The 17,537-nt window shown below is 41.6% G+C and overlaps 1 protein-coding gene across 6 annotated transcripts in view; it reads left to right on the top strand.

The window, feature by feature from the left end:
• Window positions 1–17,537, top strand: part of LOC148010221 (uncharacterized) — a 159,822-nt gene that overhangs the window by 46,651 nt on the left and 95,634 nt on the right. For 4 of the 6 annotated variants that reach the window (XM_087672518.1, XM_087672512.1, XM_087672514.1 and 1 more), the window contains 5 exons: window positions 7,042–7,127; window positions 7,218–7,299; window positions 7,499–7,677; window positions 7,794–7,932; window positions 11,021–11,122. In XM_087672518.1, coding sequence (XP_087528644.1) covers window positions 7,042–7,127; window positions 7,218–7,299; window positions 7,499–7,677; window positions 7,794–7,932; window positions 11,021–11,122 — 588 coding nt within the window. Of the gene's footprint in view, window positions 1–1,058; window positions 6,950–7,041; window positions 7,128–7,206; window positions 7,300–7,498; window positions 7,678–7,793; window positions 7,933–11,020; window positions 11,123–17,537 lie in introns of those variants that run through there. The other 2 variants (XM_087672515.1, XM_087672513.1) reach the window with 2 other exon arrangements.

Consider the following 17,537-nt stretch of genomic DNA (forward strand, 5'->3'; position numbering starts at 1 on the left):
TATACAGGGGGTCGACATGGTGTTGTCCATCTTGGGGACAACTATGCATGTGAGATTGCAGGTATTGGCAGTGTGCAGTTACAGTTTCAGCATGGCTCTATCTTTACACTTCAGCATGTATGGCATATACCTCAGCTCAAGAAGAGCTTGATTAGTATAGGGCATCTAGATGATAATGGTTTTCATACCACCTTTGGTGATGGAAAATGGAAGATCTGTAAGGGATCTAGGGTTATTGCTAGAGGTTGCAAGAGTCATACTTTGTATCCACTTCATGTATCTAGTGTGCATGACCATGTTGTTGCCAAGCAGCCAAGCGTTTCTTTGTGTCATGGCCGGTTGGGACACATGAGTCAAACATGAATGAAAGTGCTTTCTCGTTTGGGTTACTTGCCTTATCTTCATTATGCTGATTTTGAGCATTGTGATCATTGCATTTATGGCAAACATGCATAGATGTCTCACAAAAAGTCTATTTCTTTGAAATCTTCTTCTCTAGAGTTAGTACATTCAGATGTATGTCAAATGTTAGGATTATCTCTAGGGGGAAAGAAATATTTTGTTACCTTTGTCGATGATGCTACATGTAAGGTATGGGTTTATCCCATTTGTAGCAAGGATGAAGTGCTTGATAAGTTTAAAAAATTCTTCGCATTGGCTGAAAATCAGATAGATTAGACACTTAAGTGTCTTCGCTTTGACAATGGTGGGGAATATGTGTCCAAGGCCTTTTAGGCATTTTGTGATAGCAAAGGAATAAAGAGGGAGCTCACTGCCCCTCATAATCCACCCCAAAATGAAGTTGCAGAGCGTATGAATCGGACATGCAGGATAAGGTCCATACGATGCTGTCTCATGCTGCATTACTCCATGGTTTTTGGGCAGAGGCTGTTATGACAGCTGTTCACTTAATTAATTGGTCACCAAATAGGTTTTTGGGGGGGGAGTTCCCCTAGAAGCGTGGTCGGGTAAGCCATCTTCATATGCTCATCTGAAAGTGTTTGGTTGCGAGGCTTTTGTGCACATTCATAAAGAAAAATGCAGCAAACTTGAGCCAAAGTCCTGTAAATGCATTTTCCTAGGATATGGTGACGAGGGTGAAATGGGGTATAGATTGTGGGATCCCGAGAAAAGGAAAGTAGTATGCAGCAATGACGTTATCTTCCGAGAAGATCTCATGCATAAACAACCCGAAAAGACTGAGGAGGTCCGTAGGGTTGTATTCCGGGAATAAATATCTTTTGGACAGCAAAATGTGCCCGCTGTACAGCAGCAAATACTTACTGTAAATGAACTTGTAAATGCAGGAAATGATGCTGAAAATAATCAGCCAGCTATTGCCTATGAAAATGAGCCATTACATATGCAGGAATACCAAGACAACAAGCTGTTAATGTTGATTTGCAGGCTGAAATGCCAGGACAGTATACTGAAAATGGAAATTTGCAAGAACAGCCAATAAACAATGACCATTGGGTTAGGAGATCGTCTAAGGCTGCTAGACAACCTAACAGGTTTGTTCGTGGTGCAATTAATGTGGCTGAATACATCATGTTGACAGACTGTGCTGAACCGTCTCGCTTCAAGGAAGCAATGGATAGACAAGATATCAAGAAATTGTATAAAGCCATGTTGTCAGAGATGGAATCTCTTGAAAAAACTGGCACTTGGGACTTGGTGCAGTTGCCTAAAGGGTAGAAAACCCTCCATGCAAATGGGTTTACAAGATGGTCACTTTTGGTTCCTCACCAAAGTACAAAGCAAGATTGGTTGCAAAGGGGTACAAATAGGAGCATGGAATTGACTTTGATGAGATTTTCTCTCCTGTCGTCAAGATGACTACATTGAGAACCATTTTGGGCTTGGTTGCAGTTGAGGATATGGAGCTCATACAGATGGATGTAAAGATTGCGTTTTTACATGGTGATCTGCATGAAGACATATATATGCAATAACCTGAAGGGCTTGTTGAACAAGGGAACAAAAAAATGGTATGTAAACTCAAAAGGAGTTTGTATGGGCTGAAACAAGCACCAAGAGAATGGTATCATAAGTTTGATACATTCATGCAGTCCCAAGGCTTTCATAGAAGTCAAGTGGATCACTGCTTGTATACCAAGAAGGCAGCAGATAGTAGCCTAATTATCTTGGTTTTGTATATTGATGACATGCTGATTGCTAGCAGGGATACTCATGCCTTGGATTCATTGAAGTAAAGTCTTCATGGCAGCTTTGACATGAAGGATCTTGGTGATGCAAATCACATTCTTGGCATGCGAATACTCAGAGGTAGATCGAAAGGCTTACTCTATCTATCTCAACAGGAGTATATCTCCAAAGTTTTGCAGCGTTTCAATATGGAGGGGGGGAAAACAATTGGGGTTCCATTGCCTCCATATGTGAAACTTAGTGTAGAGGACAACCCTATATCTGATGATGAGAAGGCTTAAATGGCCAAGATACCATATGCTTCAGCTGTTGGCAGTTTGATGTATGCTATGGTTGCTACATGTCCTGACATTGCCTTTGCAGTGGGAGTGGTTAGCAGATATATGGCAACCCCTGGCAAGAAGCATTGGGATGCAGTGAAAGGTATTATGAGGTACCTCAAAGGCACAAAGGAGTTGTGCATTTGCTTTGGAAAGCAGAAGGCATCTGTTGTTGGCTTTACGGATGCAGACTATGCTGGTCATGCGGACCGCAAGAAGTCCACTTCTGGGCATGTGTTTAATTTCATAGGAGGAGCAGTCTCTTGGATCTGTAGGCCACAAAAGTGTGTTGCATTGTCTACTACAGAGGCAGAGTATGTGGCTGTCACTGAGGCATGCAAGGAGGCTTTATGGCTTTCACGTCTGGTGGGAGAGCTTGGCATCACAGAGTTACCTGTTTTCCATTGTGGTAGTCAGAGTGCTATCGTACTAGCACGGAATTTTGTCTTTCATGCAAAGACAAAGCACATACAGGTGAAGTACCACTGCAATTAGAGATGTACTTGACAGCAAAAGCATTGAGCTTGTCAAAGTGCATATAGATGATAACCCTGCAGACCTTCTCACGAAGGGTCTTTCAGTAGAGCAGTTTGCTCATTGTCAATAGATGATGGGAGTTGGATAGATATATATACTTCAGCTTTGTACATACCTAGACTTAGCTGATACTTTTCTCCTCTTAAGACACATTGTCTTTATGTGGGAGGTTGTTCGGAATAAAGGCCTCGTGCCTTTTAAATGTGCTCCGGTGTGAACACACCCTCAGCACTTGTACATACATATATATATCTATCTAAAAACCTAAAGGTACACTCGTCATTGTACCTGAAAACGTGCTCACTCTCTACTCTGCTCTCTCGCACTCTCTCTGTCTCTCACTGCGCATAACGACTGTCTGCCTCGATCTTCGTGCCCGATCGGTCTCCACATGAATCGCAATGTCCGCCTCAAGGGGTGGGAGAGTAGTGGAAGGGCTAGAAGTGAGCTACCAGTGGGAGGAGGATGTGACTAGCAGTAAGAGAGTGGAATCAGTAGAAAAACGCAGGTGAGGAGAGAGAAAGACTAAAAACGCAGCCAAGAGGAGAGAGAAAGACTAAAAACGCAGGCAGGACAGTCTGTAGGAGAGAGAAAGACTAAAAACCGTAGGCAACAGGTGAGAGAAAGACTAAAAACGCAGGAGAAACAGCTTGTAGGAGAGAGAAAGACTAAAAACGCAGACAAGACAGCTTGCAAGAGAGAGAAATACTAAAAACGTAGGCAACAGGACTTAGATGACGTGGCAGGCTGTACAATAGCAGGTCTGCATAGGAAGAGCAGTCGCTTGACTGGAATCAACTCCAAACTATGTGAAGAGGGCTGGAAATCAGGCGCCAATTGATGGAGACAGCAATGGACAGCTTCGACTGAGATGTCCTCCGCAAATGGGGTGTGGGTAGCAAGCTGAAACACCTGAAATATGCAAAAACGAGATTCTGATGCAGCGGAAGAAGAAGAGAAGTGGAAGCTAAACTCGGCACCGGTCTTTGCCTTCACTGGAGTGGAGGATCTTCGCTGCTAGGTGAGCAGATCCAGCTCTGATACCATGTCAGAAAATGACGTATCAGCGAGACAGTAGGGTTTGCGGGGAGGAACACAGAGCGAACTCGGCAAACATGGAGAAGAGAAGAGAAGAGAGAAGAAACTCTGATAAATGGAATGATGAAGTTCTGAATCATGGAGTGAATGTGATACAAAGGGAACAAGGGTGCCGTAGTACAAGGAAGATGATGAAGATAGCCACGAACCATGAACCGCAATGTCCTCCTGAAGGGGTGTGAGGGCAATGGAGAGGCTGGAGAGAAGAGGTGATGGACTAAATGAATCAGTCGTAAGAAATAAATGAGAGAGTGGCCTATAGATTAAGAGTGCCAACTTATCCATCGTTCAATGCTTCAAGACCTCAAAGGCAATTTTAGGATAGTAAACAATCCAAGAGTGGAATTTAAACAAGGGGACAACAAGTTTATATCTACTTCAGCCAATGTGAATCCAAAGTCTATTCCTATGGGCCTCTACAAAGAAAGGAAAGAAAAAGGTTTATGTTTCAAATGTAAAGAAAAATATATAGGTGATCATGCAACAAAGTGTGTATACAAAAATGCAAAAGCTAAGGTCCATAGTATGTTAGTCTTTAAAGATTCAATGGATGACAGTGATGAGGTCAATGCATTTGTGACTACAACTGAAAATGAAGATTTTGAGGAGGAAGTTAGGCAAGAACACTTTAATGATCTTGCTGACACATTTCCTTTTGATCCGAGAGGAACTAATGATGAGCCACTTGCTGCCACTAATTGTTCCATTTCCATGGATGCTTAGACAGTTTCTAAGAGCCCTAATACACTTCGTATGAAGGGTAATATTCATGGGAAGAATGTGTTTATCATGATAGACAATGGTAGTACACACAATTTTGTGAATAAGTTCATTGTGGATAGATTAAATTGTCTTATTGATTTACAGTAGCCCATAAGAGTTTAAATAGAAAATGGTAAAGAAGAAATCAGCACTTACATATGTCCATAGGTTTCTTTACAGTTGGTTGAAAATTATGAAGCAAAACTAAACCTAATTACTTTGGAAATGGGCCCCATAGATGTTATACTCGGATGTGATTGGCCGATGACATTAGGAAATATTACTATGGATTTCTCATAGTTATATATGGAGTTTATCTTGGATAGCCTATCCATTTACAAGGAATCTCTAGTAAAACTGATTTTTAGCTTATCACCATTCAACAATTCAAAAAGGAGTACAAGAAGCACTCACAAATTTTTGTTTTACACATGAATAAAGAGGTTGAAGATCAATCCAATAATTCAACAGATCATCGAGCTTTGAAAGCTCTTGTTGAGGAGTATAGGGATTTATTTTAAGTTCCTACTTCATTGCCTCCTAAGAGAGCAATAGATCACCCTCTTGATTTGGAGCCAACTCAAAGCCAACCAATAAGCCACCCTACAAATTGCCTAAATGTGAGCATGAAGAAGTAGCTAAGCGAATCAAGGAGCTTCTAGGCATGGGACTCATAAAATCTAGTTCTTCACCTTATGCATCTCCAGTCTTGTTAGTGAAGAAGAAAGATGGATCCTTCAGGATGCATATTGACTACAGGGATCTAAACAAGATCACAATGAAGAACAGGTACCCAATACCTTGATTTGATGATTTGCTTGATGAACTCAAGGGGGCTAGATTCTTTATCAAGATTGACTTGAGGTTAGGGTATCATCAAATCCGTATGCAAGAGGGTGATGCAATCAAGACTGCCTTTAGGATCAAGGGCTACACCATTTTCTAGTGATGCCATTTGGGCTTACTATGCTCCAACTACCTTCCAGAGTTTGATATACAAGATTTTGCATCCTTTCCTCTTTTAGTTTGTCCTAGTCTTCTTTGATGACATCTTGATTTACAGCAAGACTCTACTAGACCATTTATCACATACGAGAAAGGTTTTGATGTATTGAGACATCATAGACTCTTTGCTAAGGAGAAGAAATGTTCGTTCATGCAGATTAAGGTGGAGTAATTGGCCCACATTATTAGTGAAAAAGGGATACATGCAGGTGAAGGGTAAAGGGTTTCTCAACAAGGGGACTAGATTTGCAGCTTTCAAGATTAGTATGGGACAGTTAGGTCTTGTCTAGAGGAGGTGATGGGGCTTGCCACTGACTTCTACAAATAACTTTTTTGGCAAGAGTTGGAATTGGTGGCTTGGGCTCCACCATAGGGAGCAAGTGTGGGAGTGTCCTTTCTTTGGTCATGGAGGAGATTGGGTGATCCCTCCTTATGTTGTTCATCAAGTAGGAGATGTCTGAACCTTTCAATCACAGGATGGGCAGAAGTGCCCAAAAGAGGATGGGCTCTCCACAATGTGTTCTTTGATTTCGGAGACAAAGTGAAAGACCTTTAGCTGTGAGCTTTTCAGGAGATCTTCAGTTCTGGAAGGATGCTGGTATTTTGTCTGCTGGCCTTCTGGCTTCCCCCAAGGGGATTGGACTGATTGGAGCTTACTCAATGGTGTCCGATCAGCGATCACCCTGTTGTCAGAAGCCTATAAGGCACCGGTAAAGATCAGAAGCAGACTTTGCCCCTCCTCCTAGACATCATTCATGACACTCTGATGAGCTTTGTCCAGGATCAAAGCATCATGGACAATATTTTCACTTTCTTTGAGGCACCAAAGTAGGGCCAGCATGGTGGGCAGAGGGCAGTGCTTCTTCTCGACTTTGAGAAAGCCTATGACAAGGTTGATTGGGACTTTTTGGAGGGTACCATCAGCAGTGGATCAGCATTTGTCTACTACCATGCTGGTTCTGCATAATGCTATTTGATACTGATAAAGCTATCATAAGCTATCCACACTTTATTTCCATTTATCTTGATCTTAACAGAGCAATGAACTGTTTGAGCAGGTGGGAAGTGAGTTTCCAATCCATTTAATTTAACAGTTGTATATATGTTTGGACTTCTATTCAGTCTCTTCCAATCCCACTTGTTTTTTTAGGCCAATGGATCAAAACAGCTTGGAAGGTGGATGGGCCAACGAATATACGTGGTTTTGCAATCTCTACTGATGCTCATAATGCTGAGGTGGGTACTTTGCAGCTCAGTGAAAGGTTAATATTTGCCCTGTGCGGGCATTATTAATAATGCTTTGATATTTCTGTAGGATATTTTCAGGCCTCAACCAGCATTCAACAGGGCAGCAGAAAAGCGTACTGATTCTAAGTGGCTCTCTGAAGCATTTGCAAACTCAGCTCTTGTATGGGTTTGAAGTTGCCTCCTATTCATCTTATGTATGAATGATTGTGTCAAGCAAAAATCTTACGGCACCAATTATTTTAATAAAACACAGATATTTTTTTCATTCTCTGTTTCTCTTGATGATTCAGCCATGATTTTCAGAAAATCTAACTTTACGAATAATGCATTAGTTGATTCTGAGAATTTGTAATGTTTAGGTCATTCCAGTGCTAGGGAGCAAAAGTTTAATAAAGGATGGAAAGCCTGTTATGTTATCATCAACTGTATTTCCAACAAGCAGGTTTATAGAGGAAGGATCTCTTTCCAAGCCCATCTTTTTGGGCATGGAAGAAGCTACGAAGCCTGTTTTTGCAGTTGATATCAGTGGCATATGCAGGTAGAAGTTAAACAACATTGTGAAGGCATGAGTTCTTTATTATGATAAATGCATTTGTTCATTGCTTTTGCATCATTGAAGCAGATGACCAAGCAGATTGTACCTGCTGTTTCTAGCAATGCAGGTAAAGACATTCCATCCTGGTTGGAAGGAACTGAATGGGTGGATCTTCGGCGGTATGGGTCACAACTGCAGACGCATGATGCAGGTCTTTTGGCCTATGCTCGTGGGATGGTAGAATGGCAGACACGAAATGTATGATCCTTGATAGTCGATTTTAAATTCAAGTGTGTTTCTTTGTTGCCCCATAAAAAGGACTTACAGTAAGTGTTGGAAAAGCTATTTACAGGGATGCTGTAAACCAAAGGGGAACTATAACTGGATATGTGCCTACCAGAGATAACACATATGGATCCAATTAGTTATGAAAATGTGAAGATTGCAGACCTTGCTAATCATCTGAATATGCTCCTTCAAGGGGAGACTCACCAATGTAGCATAAACCTCCAAGTCTTAAGGAGCTTCCAAGGACTCCTCTCATTAGTCCATGAGTCTCCTTTTATAAGAACTTCAAGCTTGGGCCTTGTACCTAAAACATCCCTGAAGAAATCCTTGTGCACCATCCTTGATATTGAAGCTAACTGTCAGTGAGGATAAGGAACTCCACATAGTTAGGGCTTTGAAATAATGGTGCAATATGTGTATGCAAAACCAATCCTTCAAATCAAGCTCACATCGTCTATGATTGCTACTTCACTTATTTCTTGGTTCAGCGAGAAGTAGAACACCATTGCTACATCCAATTGTGAAATTGAGTACTGAGTAGCTTTATGGCTACAATGGAGTGCGTTGGATATGGAAGTTACTTGCAGATCTTCACATTTGTCAGACATCTGTGATACTCCTTTACACTGTTAGTTAGAGTGCTTTGGCTATTTTAGGGAATCTAGTATTCCATGTCCGTACTAAGCATATTGGGGTGCATTATCAAAATGTTTGTGATGTGTGCTAACAGGGGATATTCTATTGTCTTATGTACCCACTGAAGACAACTTGGCAGATTTGTTTACCAAGGCTCTTCATCCATTTCCTCATCCATGACATCCTTCCAATCTTTGTTTCCAACTGCCTCTTCAAAGCAACTAGACTCTACATGCTGAAACCGGATACCATGTATACATAATGCATCTTCATCAAGCCATTATATGTCAACCTATTAACTAGATGACTCACTCTATTCAATCTCCTCAATTGAGGTGCATTAGACAGTGTCTCTACTGTTCTTGCATGTGGTGGAACATACTTTCTTGTACTCTTTATCCTTGGAGTTCTCACATGTTATATACCAAACTCATCATCCATAGACTCATCTTCTCAACTTTCACCCATAAACTTCCTTCCTTGTGCAATTTCTACCCTCTTTTGTATACTCCTCAACATGCCACTCCATGGACTATAACTGCCACCACTTTCTTCATGGTTTTCAAGTTGAGACATATCCTTAATATGCTGATTTCTTTGACCATTATTTTCTGTAATTTTCTTTCTATAATGATCATCATCACTGCTCTCATAAATTTCCAACTCAAGAGAAGCTTTCGGTCTATACCAAGACTCATACTCACTGAATCTTACATTTCTCTTTGGTAATAGGATCATAGCATTTGTAGCCCTTCTTCTCATCTAGATATCCATGAAAAATGCATTTAACAACCTTTGGTTCCATCTTTTTCCTCAAGTCATTAGGGACATGAACATAACATACACAATCAAACACCCTAAGATATACAATTGCGGGTGTCCTTCCATACATTTTCTCATAGAGATACATGACATCCAGTTGGATAAGGAGTTTGACAAATGAGCTTGATTCTTTACACTCCTCAAGCTCAAGTGATCTATTGTATTTTAAGTAGCAATCTAAAATCCCCTACTCACAACTCAACACTCCCGATGTGAAGACCAAGAATAGTTCTAGTAATAAGACTCCTTTTAATGGGTTGAACCCACTTGGTCGAACCTCGCACAACAAGTGCTGGAGTCTTCAAGTCTTTGAGACATTGTCGTTGGTCCAAAGGCTATACCCATAATATGCAGTCTGGCACTTAAGATACCCAAGCAACAGGTGATCAAGCCACTGCCAAGGTGCCTTGAATAGGTAATGCTAGCAAACAATCTATGGCTACAAAAAGTAGAAAATAGCCAAATCTCAATTTCTATCATGAACATAGTAACAAAATGCATTTTGCCCTAAGAAAACATGAGAATCTGAAACATAGGAAATGTTTCGTTTCGTTTCATGAAATAGGATCCTTAAGCTTTTTGGAAAGCTTTGAACTTCATACTTTCAATAAAATGATTTGTCAGCTTATAGGTTGCTATATCCATCTAGATGAACTTGTGCAACAGTGGCTTTTATTTTTCTAGATTTTGCTGTGTTTTCTTAGGTTTGTCAGTGTGTACCATGAATGGGGGTCTGTTGGCCATTTCACGGGCTATCCATTGATGCCCTTTGTCCCGTGGTATGGCTTCTTAGATACTCTCACTATCACCCAGGATAGTTAGTATGCCTAGCACAATCAGGGCCAAGGTTTCTTAGGATAGGAAGTATACCTAGTATGGTGAGTCTTAGGGTTTTCTATTTGAAGACATATTTTGTAAAGTGCAAGTTATTGATTGATTATACTTTAATTCATTTCAGTCGAGAACATCGATTGATCATCATTTTGTTAAGCATTGTTGTGTTTCTTTTCTCTTTCTTTCTCAGATTATTGTTTGCACACTTAGGCCAACAATCACAAAGTGACTCTTTGTACATGAAGAGGGGTAGAGACTTCTTTCTTTGTACTTGGGGTTTTGACACCTTCTTCCACTTGAACTCTTGCATTTAAAAACAAAGTTTACTTGATTCATTATTTACAACTTTACTGCGCCCTTGTATTATTCTTGTCTATGATGTATCATTCTATCATTGGAGTCCTATATAGGGCTTATTTTTTGTAACTTTGTAACTTTACATTGGGGAGATTTTCTGAGGTCTTCATTAATAGATTTTTGTCTTCTTTGGAAAAAGACGAAGAAGAGGGGAAGGATGGAAGGGAAAAGAAGTAGGTGTGGAGGAGGGGGAGAATTGCAAGGGGAATAAAGATTGTGAAAGTAGCAAGGATTTGGTAGAAGAGAGTTGTAGGAGGGAAGGACACATTGAGAGGCAGTTGGGGGGCAGAATTGGTTTTAGAAAAGAAATTGTTTATGTTTGAGGGGTGTTTTTAGCTTGTTTCCAGTATTGATAGTTTTTACATGACTGATCAGAGCTGACATGTAGCAATGTGTCTGATGATTGCAGGGTTATTGTGGACGCTGTGGTGGGAAGATGGAAGTTAAAGAGGGAGGCCACAGCCTTCAGTGCTCCTCTTTGACTTGTGGAAATTCTGCCTATCCCCGGTTGGTAGGAATTTCAAGACCCAACTGATATTTTGTCATTCTTCTTTTTAATTGTAGTACTAGGTTACATCACCCTTACCATACTTTCTTAGCATGGCAGAGTGCTTACTTATGTCTTATGTCAAACTGTCAAGTATTCCATCTATCCATAGCAACCTCAACCTCAACTACTTTATTTGGAAGGCCATTAAATTTTTAATGCAATAGGAATTGATTACTTTGATACTTCAATCAGCATTCACAGGCTTCTTTTCTTAGAAGAGTACTTCAAAAAAGGTGAAATTTGTGTAGAGTGAAGATACAGTGCACTATGATTGTATGTGTGAGACAAATATGTTAATGCATGGCTTTATTGTATGAAATGTGTGGCAATAAGGTAGTATCTACATTTATCTGTTCTCTATTCTATCTGTGGCTGATGTGGTTGCTTAATACAAAGCTGAAATTTAAGCTGAGGCCTGATCCACCAATAGTGACAATAACATCTGATGGACGGAGATCCTAAAACAAATCACCTCGGGGAGTCATAAGACTTGAAACACCATTGCGAAAGAGCCAAGGCTGCTCATATGTCAAGATGTAGAAGGCTCGTTCACTTAATAATGTGTAGAACACTGACTTGGTGGTAATAGCGGGTGATGAAGTAGAGGTAGACGAATTCTTTGATGTAGATCCATCCTTTGTTCTTGGATGAAGGTGAGGATATTTCCTCCAGCACTTCTCCTTGGAGTGCGAGATCTTCCCACAATGAGGTCACGTTGGATATCCGTTTCCCCACAGAAGCTGTATTAGAGTCAGAAGATGACTCCAACTGCTTCCTCTTTCCTTTCTTCTGCTGGCCTTGTCATGTACTTGGAGATAAAGCCATACAATAAGCACGGCCATGTGCATGGGCTTTGTAAGAATCTGTCTCACTGTGCTATGTACCCTACTCAAGCACCAATGGGACTAGCTCCTCCCAAGTGAGAGTTTCTTGGCTACGAGAAGTGAGAAGACTAGTGTAGAACACATCATATGTCTGTGATGGAAGATATGAGAGAAGTGTCACAGCTAGGTCCTTTGAAGAAATGTTTGTACCAAGGGACGCAAGCTCATCCCGAAGCTCCTCCATCTTGTGGATGTGATCCTTGGATCCTCATCGTAGGGGAATTTGCGACAGAAAGTTGTCGTAGCTTCAACTCGAGATAATGAATGTCCAAATGTTTGGATTTGGTAGAGAGATGCCAATCTCTTCTAAACCTTTGCCGCAGTGTGGATACATTTAACATGTATGAGCACAGAAATTGTACAACTCAAAAAGAGAAAAGAGCGGGTTCTGACATTCAACCGATCCCATAAAGTTGCCAAGTTTGCGGTCACACAATCACAAGGATCCATAATAGGTTGGGATATGGGTACAATATCAAAATCCCTAAGGTCATAGTCGTCAAGGAGGGCACTCCATGTGGCATGACCATAGAGGGTGGTTCACCAGCTTGTCAGATGCGGGAAGTGAGGGTAGGATTGGCACTTGCTTAGGAGATGCCATCAATGCCAATTGGGGTTTAGAATCCCCAGAAGAATAGAGGGGAAGGAGAGGGAGAATGGTGGTTGGTTTGAATCGTCCCGAACCACACGATCCCCCAAAGCATACACGTCGGCCATGGATGTCCTTCGATAAGTACTTGCAAGAACACAAAGAAGGGGCTGCCACTGGAATGAAAACAACCAATAAGAGGTGTCCTTGGGTTAATCCGGGTCCATCGGGCCATGATACAGAAGAAAACTAACAAAGGCAAAGTGGACAGGGTGTATACAATGCCGAACGAAACACACAATGCCAGGCAATAAGAGGGAACAGTAAATGCAGGGTAAAATAGGTCTTCAGCCTGTAATTGCAGCCAATGTAGGGGTTGGTAGTGTACCAGTAGTGCTCAGAAATGGTGTACCTGCAACAGACACAGATCTGCCCTGCTTCAGGCTTGAGAGAGAGGCCACTGAGCACCAAGAACAAATCACCCAGGTCACAAAAGACCAGCTAGTATGAAATGCAGCAAAAGGATGAGTCTATCCACCTGAAAATAAGTCATGCAGCTTGCAAAGATGCCACCTAGCGTGTATAATGGTCGCCCAGCCTAGAAAGGTGCTGCCCATGCCGTCGAGCTGAAAGGAGGGTGCCCAAATCCAAAATGTAGATGCAAGGGGGGCTGCCTGCATGAAAGTGCAGGCAATGTCAGGCCTGGTATTGCAGAAATTGTGCTGCCTAGCTGGGCTAATGGCCACCTAGGTGCAGAAATAGCGCCGCCTAACCTGAAAGATGCCATCTAGGTCAAAATGCAGATCTGTCCCTGGTAAATGCAGTCTATAGTGGGCTGGAAACAAGCCACCCTGCACTGTATGATACCAAACGTAGGGTCTGCAACACATATGAATGGCACCCAGCTAGTTTTGTTGCAGACACCACACTTTTTAAGATCTTCAACTCCCACACGTGGCACTGGAGTCTGATACCATGTTAGAGTGTGAATAGAAAGAGGAAAGTGAATAGCAAGAGGAGACAAAGAGAGAATGCAGGAGAACAATGTGATTGCAATGGCTGAAGGTGCAAGGATGCAACAATCAGCCCCAACATGCAGCTCTATGCGTCAGTATGGGTGCTAGATGGTAGCAAGGGATGAGAGAACGAGGAGGGCTGGCTAATCACGAAGGATCAATGATGGATAATGAGAGTGGGAGTGAAGGCCACCTGTAGATAGGCGAATTGGGGCCATAACTTAGCAATACAGTGGTAGGCCCAAAATAAGATAGCCAAAAGTGCCCAAAAAGAAATGCACTAATGTGCTCTCTATCTAAAGTGCCTGAAGCACATAAAATGACTGATAAATACAATCTTAGAGCTCCTAATGTCCTCATCTTATTTAGACTGAGGCTCATAGGTAGGAGATGACTACACAAGACACACATGACTGCTAATAGTACCAATGAGGTAATGGGTCTTGTGGAGGGGATCTAGGGGCTGAAGAACCTGCGGGAAGGTCAGGAGTGGATAGTAGACCCGGCTCGGAAGGCACTATCTCCGATGGTATATCTGGAGAAACTGGCTTGGAGTCTAGTGCAGAATAATGTAGTGTTCCTCTTGTAAAAGACATCTCTCCATATGATCCTTGTTTGTCCAAGGATTGAACAAACAATAGCTTTTGCCTCGAAAGAATATCCTACAAAAGTAAGGAGATCAACTTGGGGAGTGAGCTTTCGTATCTTATCATTAGGAGTGTGTACGTAAGCATGATACTCGGAGAGTCTGAAGTGAGATACTATAGGCTAAGTGCCAAAGAATGCTTGATACGAAGTCATTTGTCTGAGAGACTGCTGCAGTGGGGCATTGGTTGAGGATGTACATTGAAGTGTTAATAGCCTTGACCCAAAGGCACTTAGGGAGTTTTGCTACAAACAACATAGAGGGTGCCATGTTTACAACTATCAAGTTTCTATGATCTACAACTCCATTCTGAGGAGAGTTGGTAGAGGTAAGATAGTGAGAGATGCCATGCTCTTGTAGAAACTTCGTGAACTCGTAGAATATGAACTCACCACCATTGTTACTCCCCATATAACCTACACAATGACCAATTTGGTTAAAAACCAATATCACCCATGCAAAAAAGTAGATGAATGTATTAAATTTATGCTTTAGGAAGTACACCCACATATATTTGGAAAAGCCATCCATTGTCATAAAGAAGTACAACACGCCATTCAAGGTAGTGTGGATGTCGGTCCGCAAAGATCAACATGAATCAACCTCAGGGGCGTCTCAACTCTATGTATGGATTACTGAGGAATTGGAGTATGGTACTGTTTTCCTAGTTGGCAAGCTTTGCAAGCATCTTTAGATAGTTTTAGGCATGGAATGCTCCAAGGATTTGTTGGCAAGACAACTCATAAAGAGAGTCGTAACAAAGATTCCCCAAGCGGTAATGCCAAAGACATTCATTGTTCGTAGGCTCCCATGTGGTGGCTAAAGCTTGGAAGCCATGGAACTTTGAGCTCTCAGCTGTCAGCTCGCAAAGAAATTGGGTCATGTGGTAAAGGCCACTAGTTTGTGCCTTACACTAGCAATCACTAAACTAGTCTGAGAGTGAAGGATCTTGACTATGGTTGTTGTAAAGAAGACCGCTTGCTCGAATTGGCAAAGCTGTTGAACGGATAACAAGTTCACCCAAGGTAGGGGATAGTAGACATCGTCCACTGTAGCGAGATTTGGCCCCTATTCAGTAGCAAAATTGACGTGATTGTGAGCCTAAATCTTGAATAAGGAGTTATGCTAGTTTTGGACACGCTTGGTTGCAGGGGCTTGGGCGAGAAAACTGTCTTGGATAGCGGTCATGTGATGTGTGGCTCCATTATCCACAATCCAAGCAGGAGAAATGCCAGGCTATGAAGGGCGAGCTTTTGTAGTCACCTTGTTGGGAGATAACTCATAGATATGGATGATGCTTGCAGCCTCAGATATCTCTAAAGAGATGGGGGGGGCCTTTGTAGCCCAGTCGGATAAGCCCTTTGGCATTTAGAATGATGTTGATTGTGATGGTTGACTTGTGGTAGTGTGGGTTTGACCATGCCATTGCCCTTGATGTTGGTTGCCACCAACTTGCCTTCCCTGCTGGTATTGCCGAACTGAGGGTTGGGGGTCTGATTCTTGAGTTTTGGCTGTGTGCCGCTTGCCTTTGATCGATGCTCATCATCATAATGGCCAACCTTTTGATAATGTTGACAATACATATTCTTTTTAGGTACATTTTGCTACTCAGGTCAGTCAAGTGTACCCATTGGTCGGATGCTAGGTCTTTAAGTGTTTTGACTTGGAGTGAAACCTAGGGAGAAGGCCTTACATTAACTCCACCACGGTGGAGGTGTAGGATGACACTAGATTTGGTGAAGGCAATAGCTGTTGAGTGAAAATACGGCCAAAAAATTGGTCGCGAGCACAATAAGTGACTCCTCCAAGTAGTGAGCATAGTAGTAGATGGACCGCGAGTAAATGCAACCTCTTGGGGGACTTGTAGACAACGAGAAGGTTGAAAATAGGTGCTAGATGGTAGACGATGATGATGGACAGCTCCGGTTGAGATATCCTCCGCAAATGGGATGTGGACAACGAAACTTTAGCACTTGCAAAGTGCAAAAACGAGATTGGATTGAATGGAGGACAGCTTGCCTATTTATAGAAAGTTTGGGGCCTCCCAAATTAGGGTTTGCATGTGGGACATAGACACTCTCCAGGGTTGCGTTTCTTTTAATAAAAGTTTGGAAATTTCATGAGTTAAGCATGTTTTGGGGCTGTTTCAAAGAAGCTAATGCAATTTTAGCTCAACATACCCATGGGTGTTGGTGAAGAAGGAAAGTATGGGGGTATGTGTGTAGAGCTGCCATAGAGATTGCCTAGGGAGAGTGCTATGTGAACTACCACGAATATGGTGGATCGAGAGTTGACCACTCTTTGACAAAAAAGGGATAAATGCACACATATTCATGTTTACGAGAACAAAATGCCAATGCATGGGGTAATGCAAAGGGCAATGCAATATATCATGTTCATGCAAAATGCAATACAACATGCCACTTGGATAGTGCCCTTGTGGGGAAATTGTTCACTTGTCTAAGCATCCTTTGACGATCATAATCATCCTGATGATATGGCAAATGATACAAAGTACAAATAATAATGTCTTTGAAGGAATTAAAATCCTATAAACACCAAGAGAAGAACCCCCTCTCCCCCCCAAATTGGATGATGGAAGGAGAAGTAAGAAATCTTGCTCTTCCCAAGATGTTAATGTCGATGGGAAAGGAGAAGCACCAGAGAGGAAGAGTGAACTGTGTGTCCGAGGTAGCCTCAAGGAATGCAATAACTCAACCTTAGGAGGGGAAGATTCCATGTTGGTCAAGAGTATGAAGCTCTACCAAGGAAGGGCAACCAAGAGGACTATTAAATGATTCAATGTAAAGAAATACTTGTCTATATATAACACTCACAATTGTATGACAAAGCATATTGATAAGAGCGTAATTAGGGTTAGGGTAACTTAGAGGCAATGGACATTGACAAGAAAAATAAATGCATAATGAATGCTAAATGTATATGATCTCCTGAAGTGTCTTGCGATGCCTGAAAAGTAAGTTCATTGAAGAATTGAAGGATTACTTAAGATATCACATCAAGGGATCATGATATCTGAAGTCATCTTTCAGTCCTTCAATGAATGTGATATGCCCTAAAAAATTCATATTGAACTCTTTTCTCATATGTGTGTGGATAGTGTTTGGAAATGATGTTTTAGTTCACTTTAAGTATTTTGATAGATTTTTGTGATGGCAAATTTTTGGTCAAAATTTTTCTATCTTTGAGGCATAAGACATGCAGTAGTGTGGATATGGGG

This window comes from Lygodium microphyllum, chromosome 30 (assembly GCF_053477565.2).
Source record: "Lygodium microphyllum isolate KBCC chromosome 30, Lygodium_microphyllum_v1.1.10, whole genome shotgun sequence".
NCBI classification, from domain to species: domain Eukaryota; kingdom Viridiplantae; phylum Streptophyta; class Polypodiopsida; order Schizaeales; family Lygodiaceae; genus Lygodium; species Lygodium microphyllum.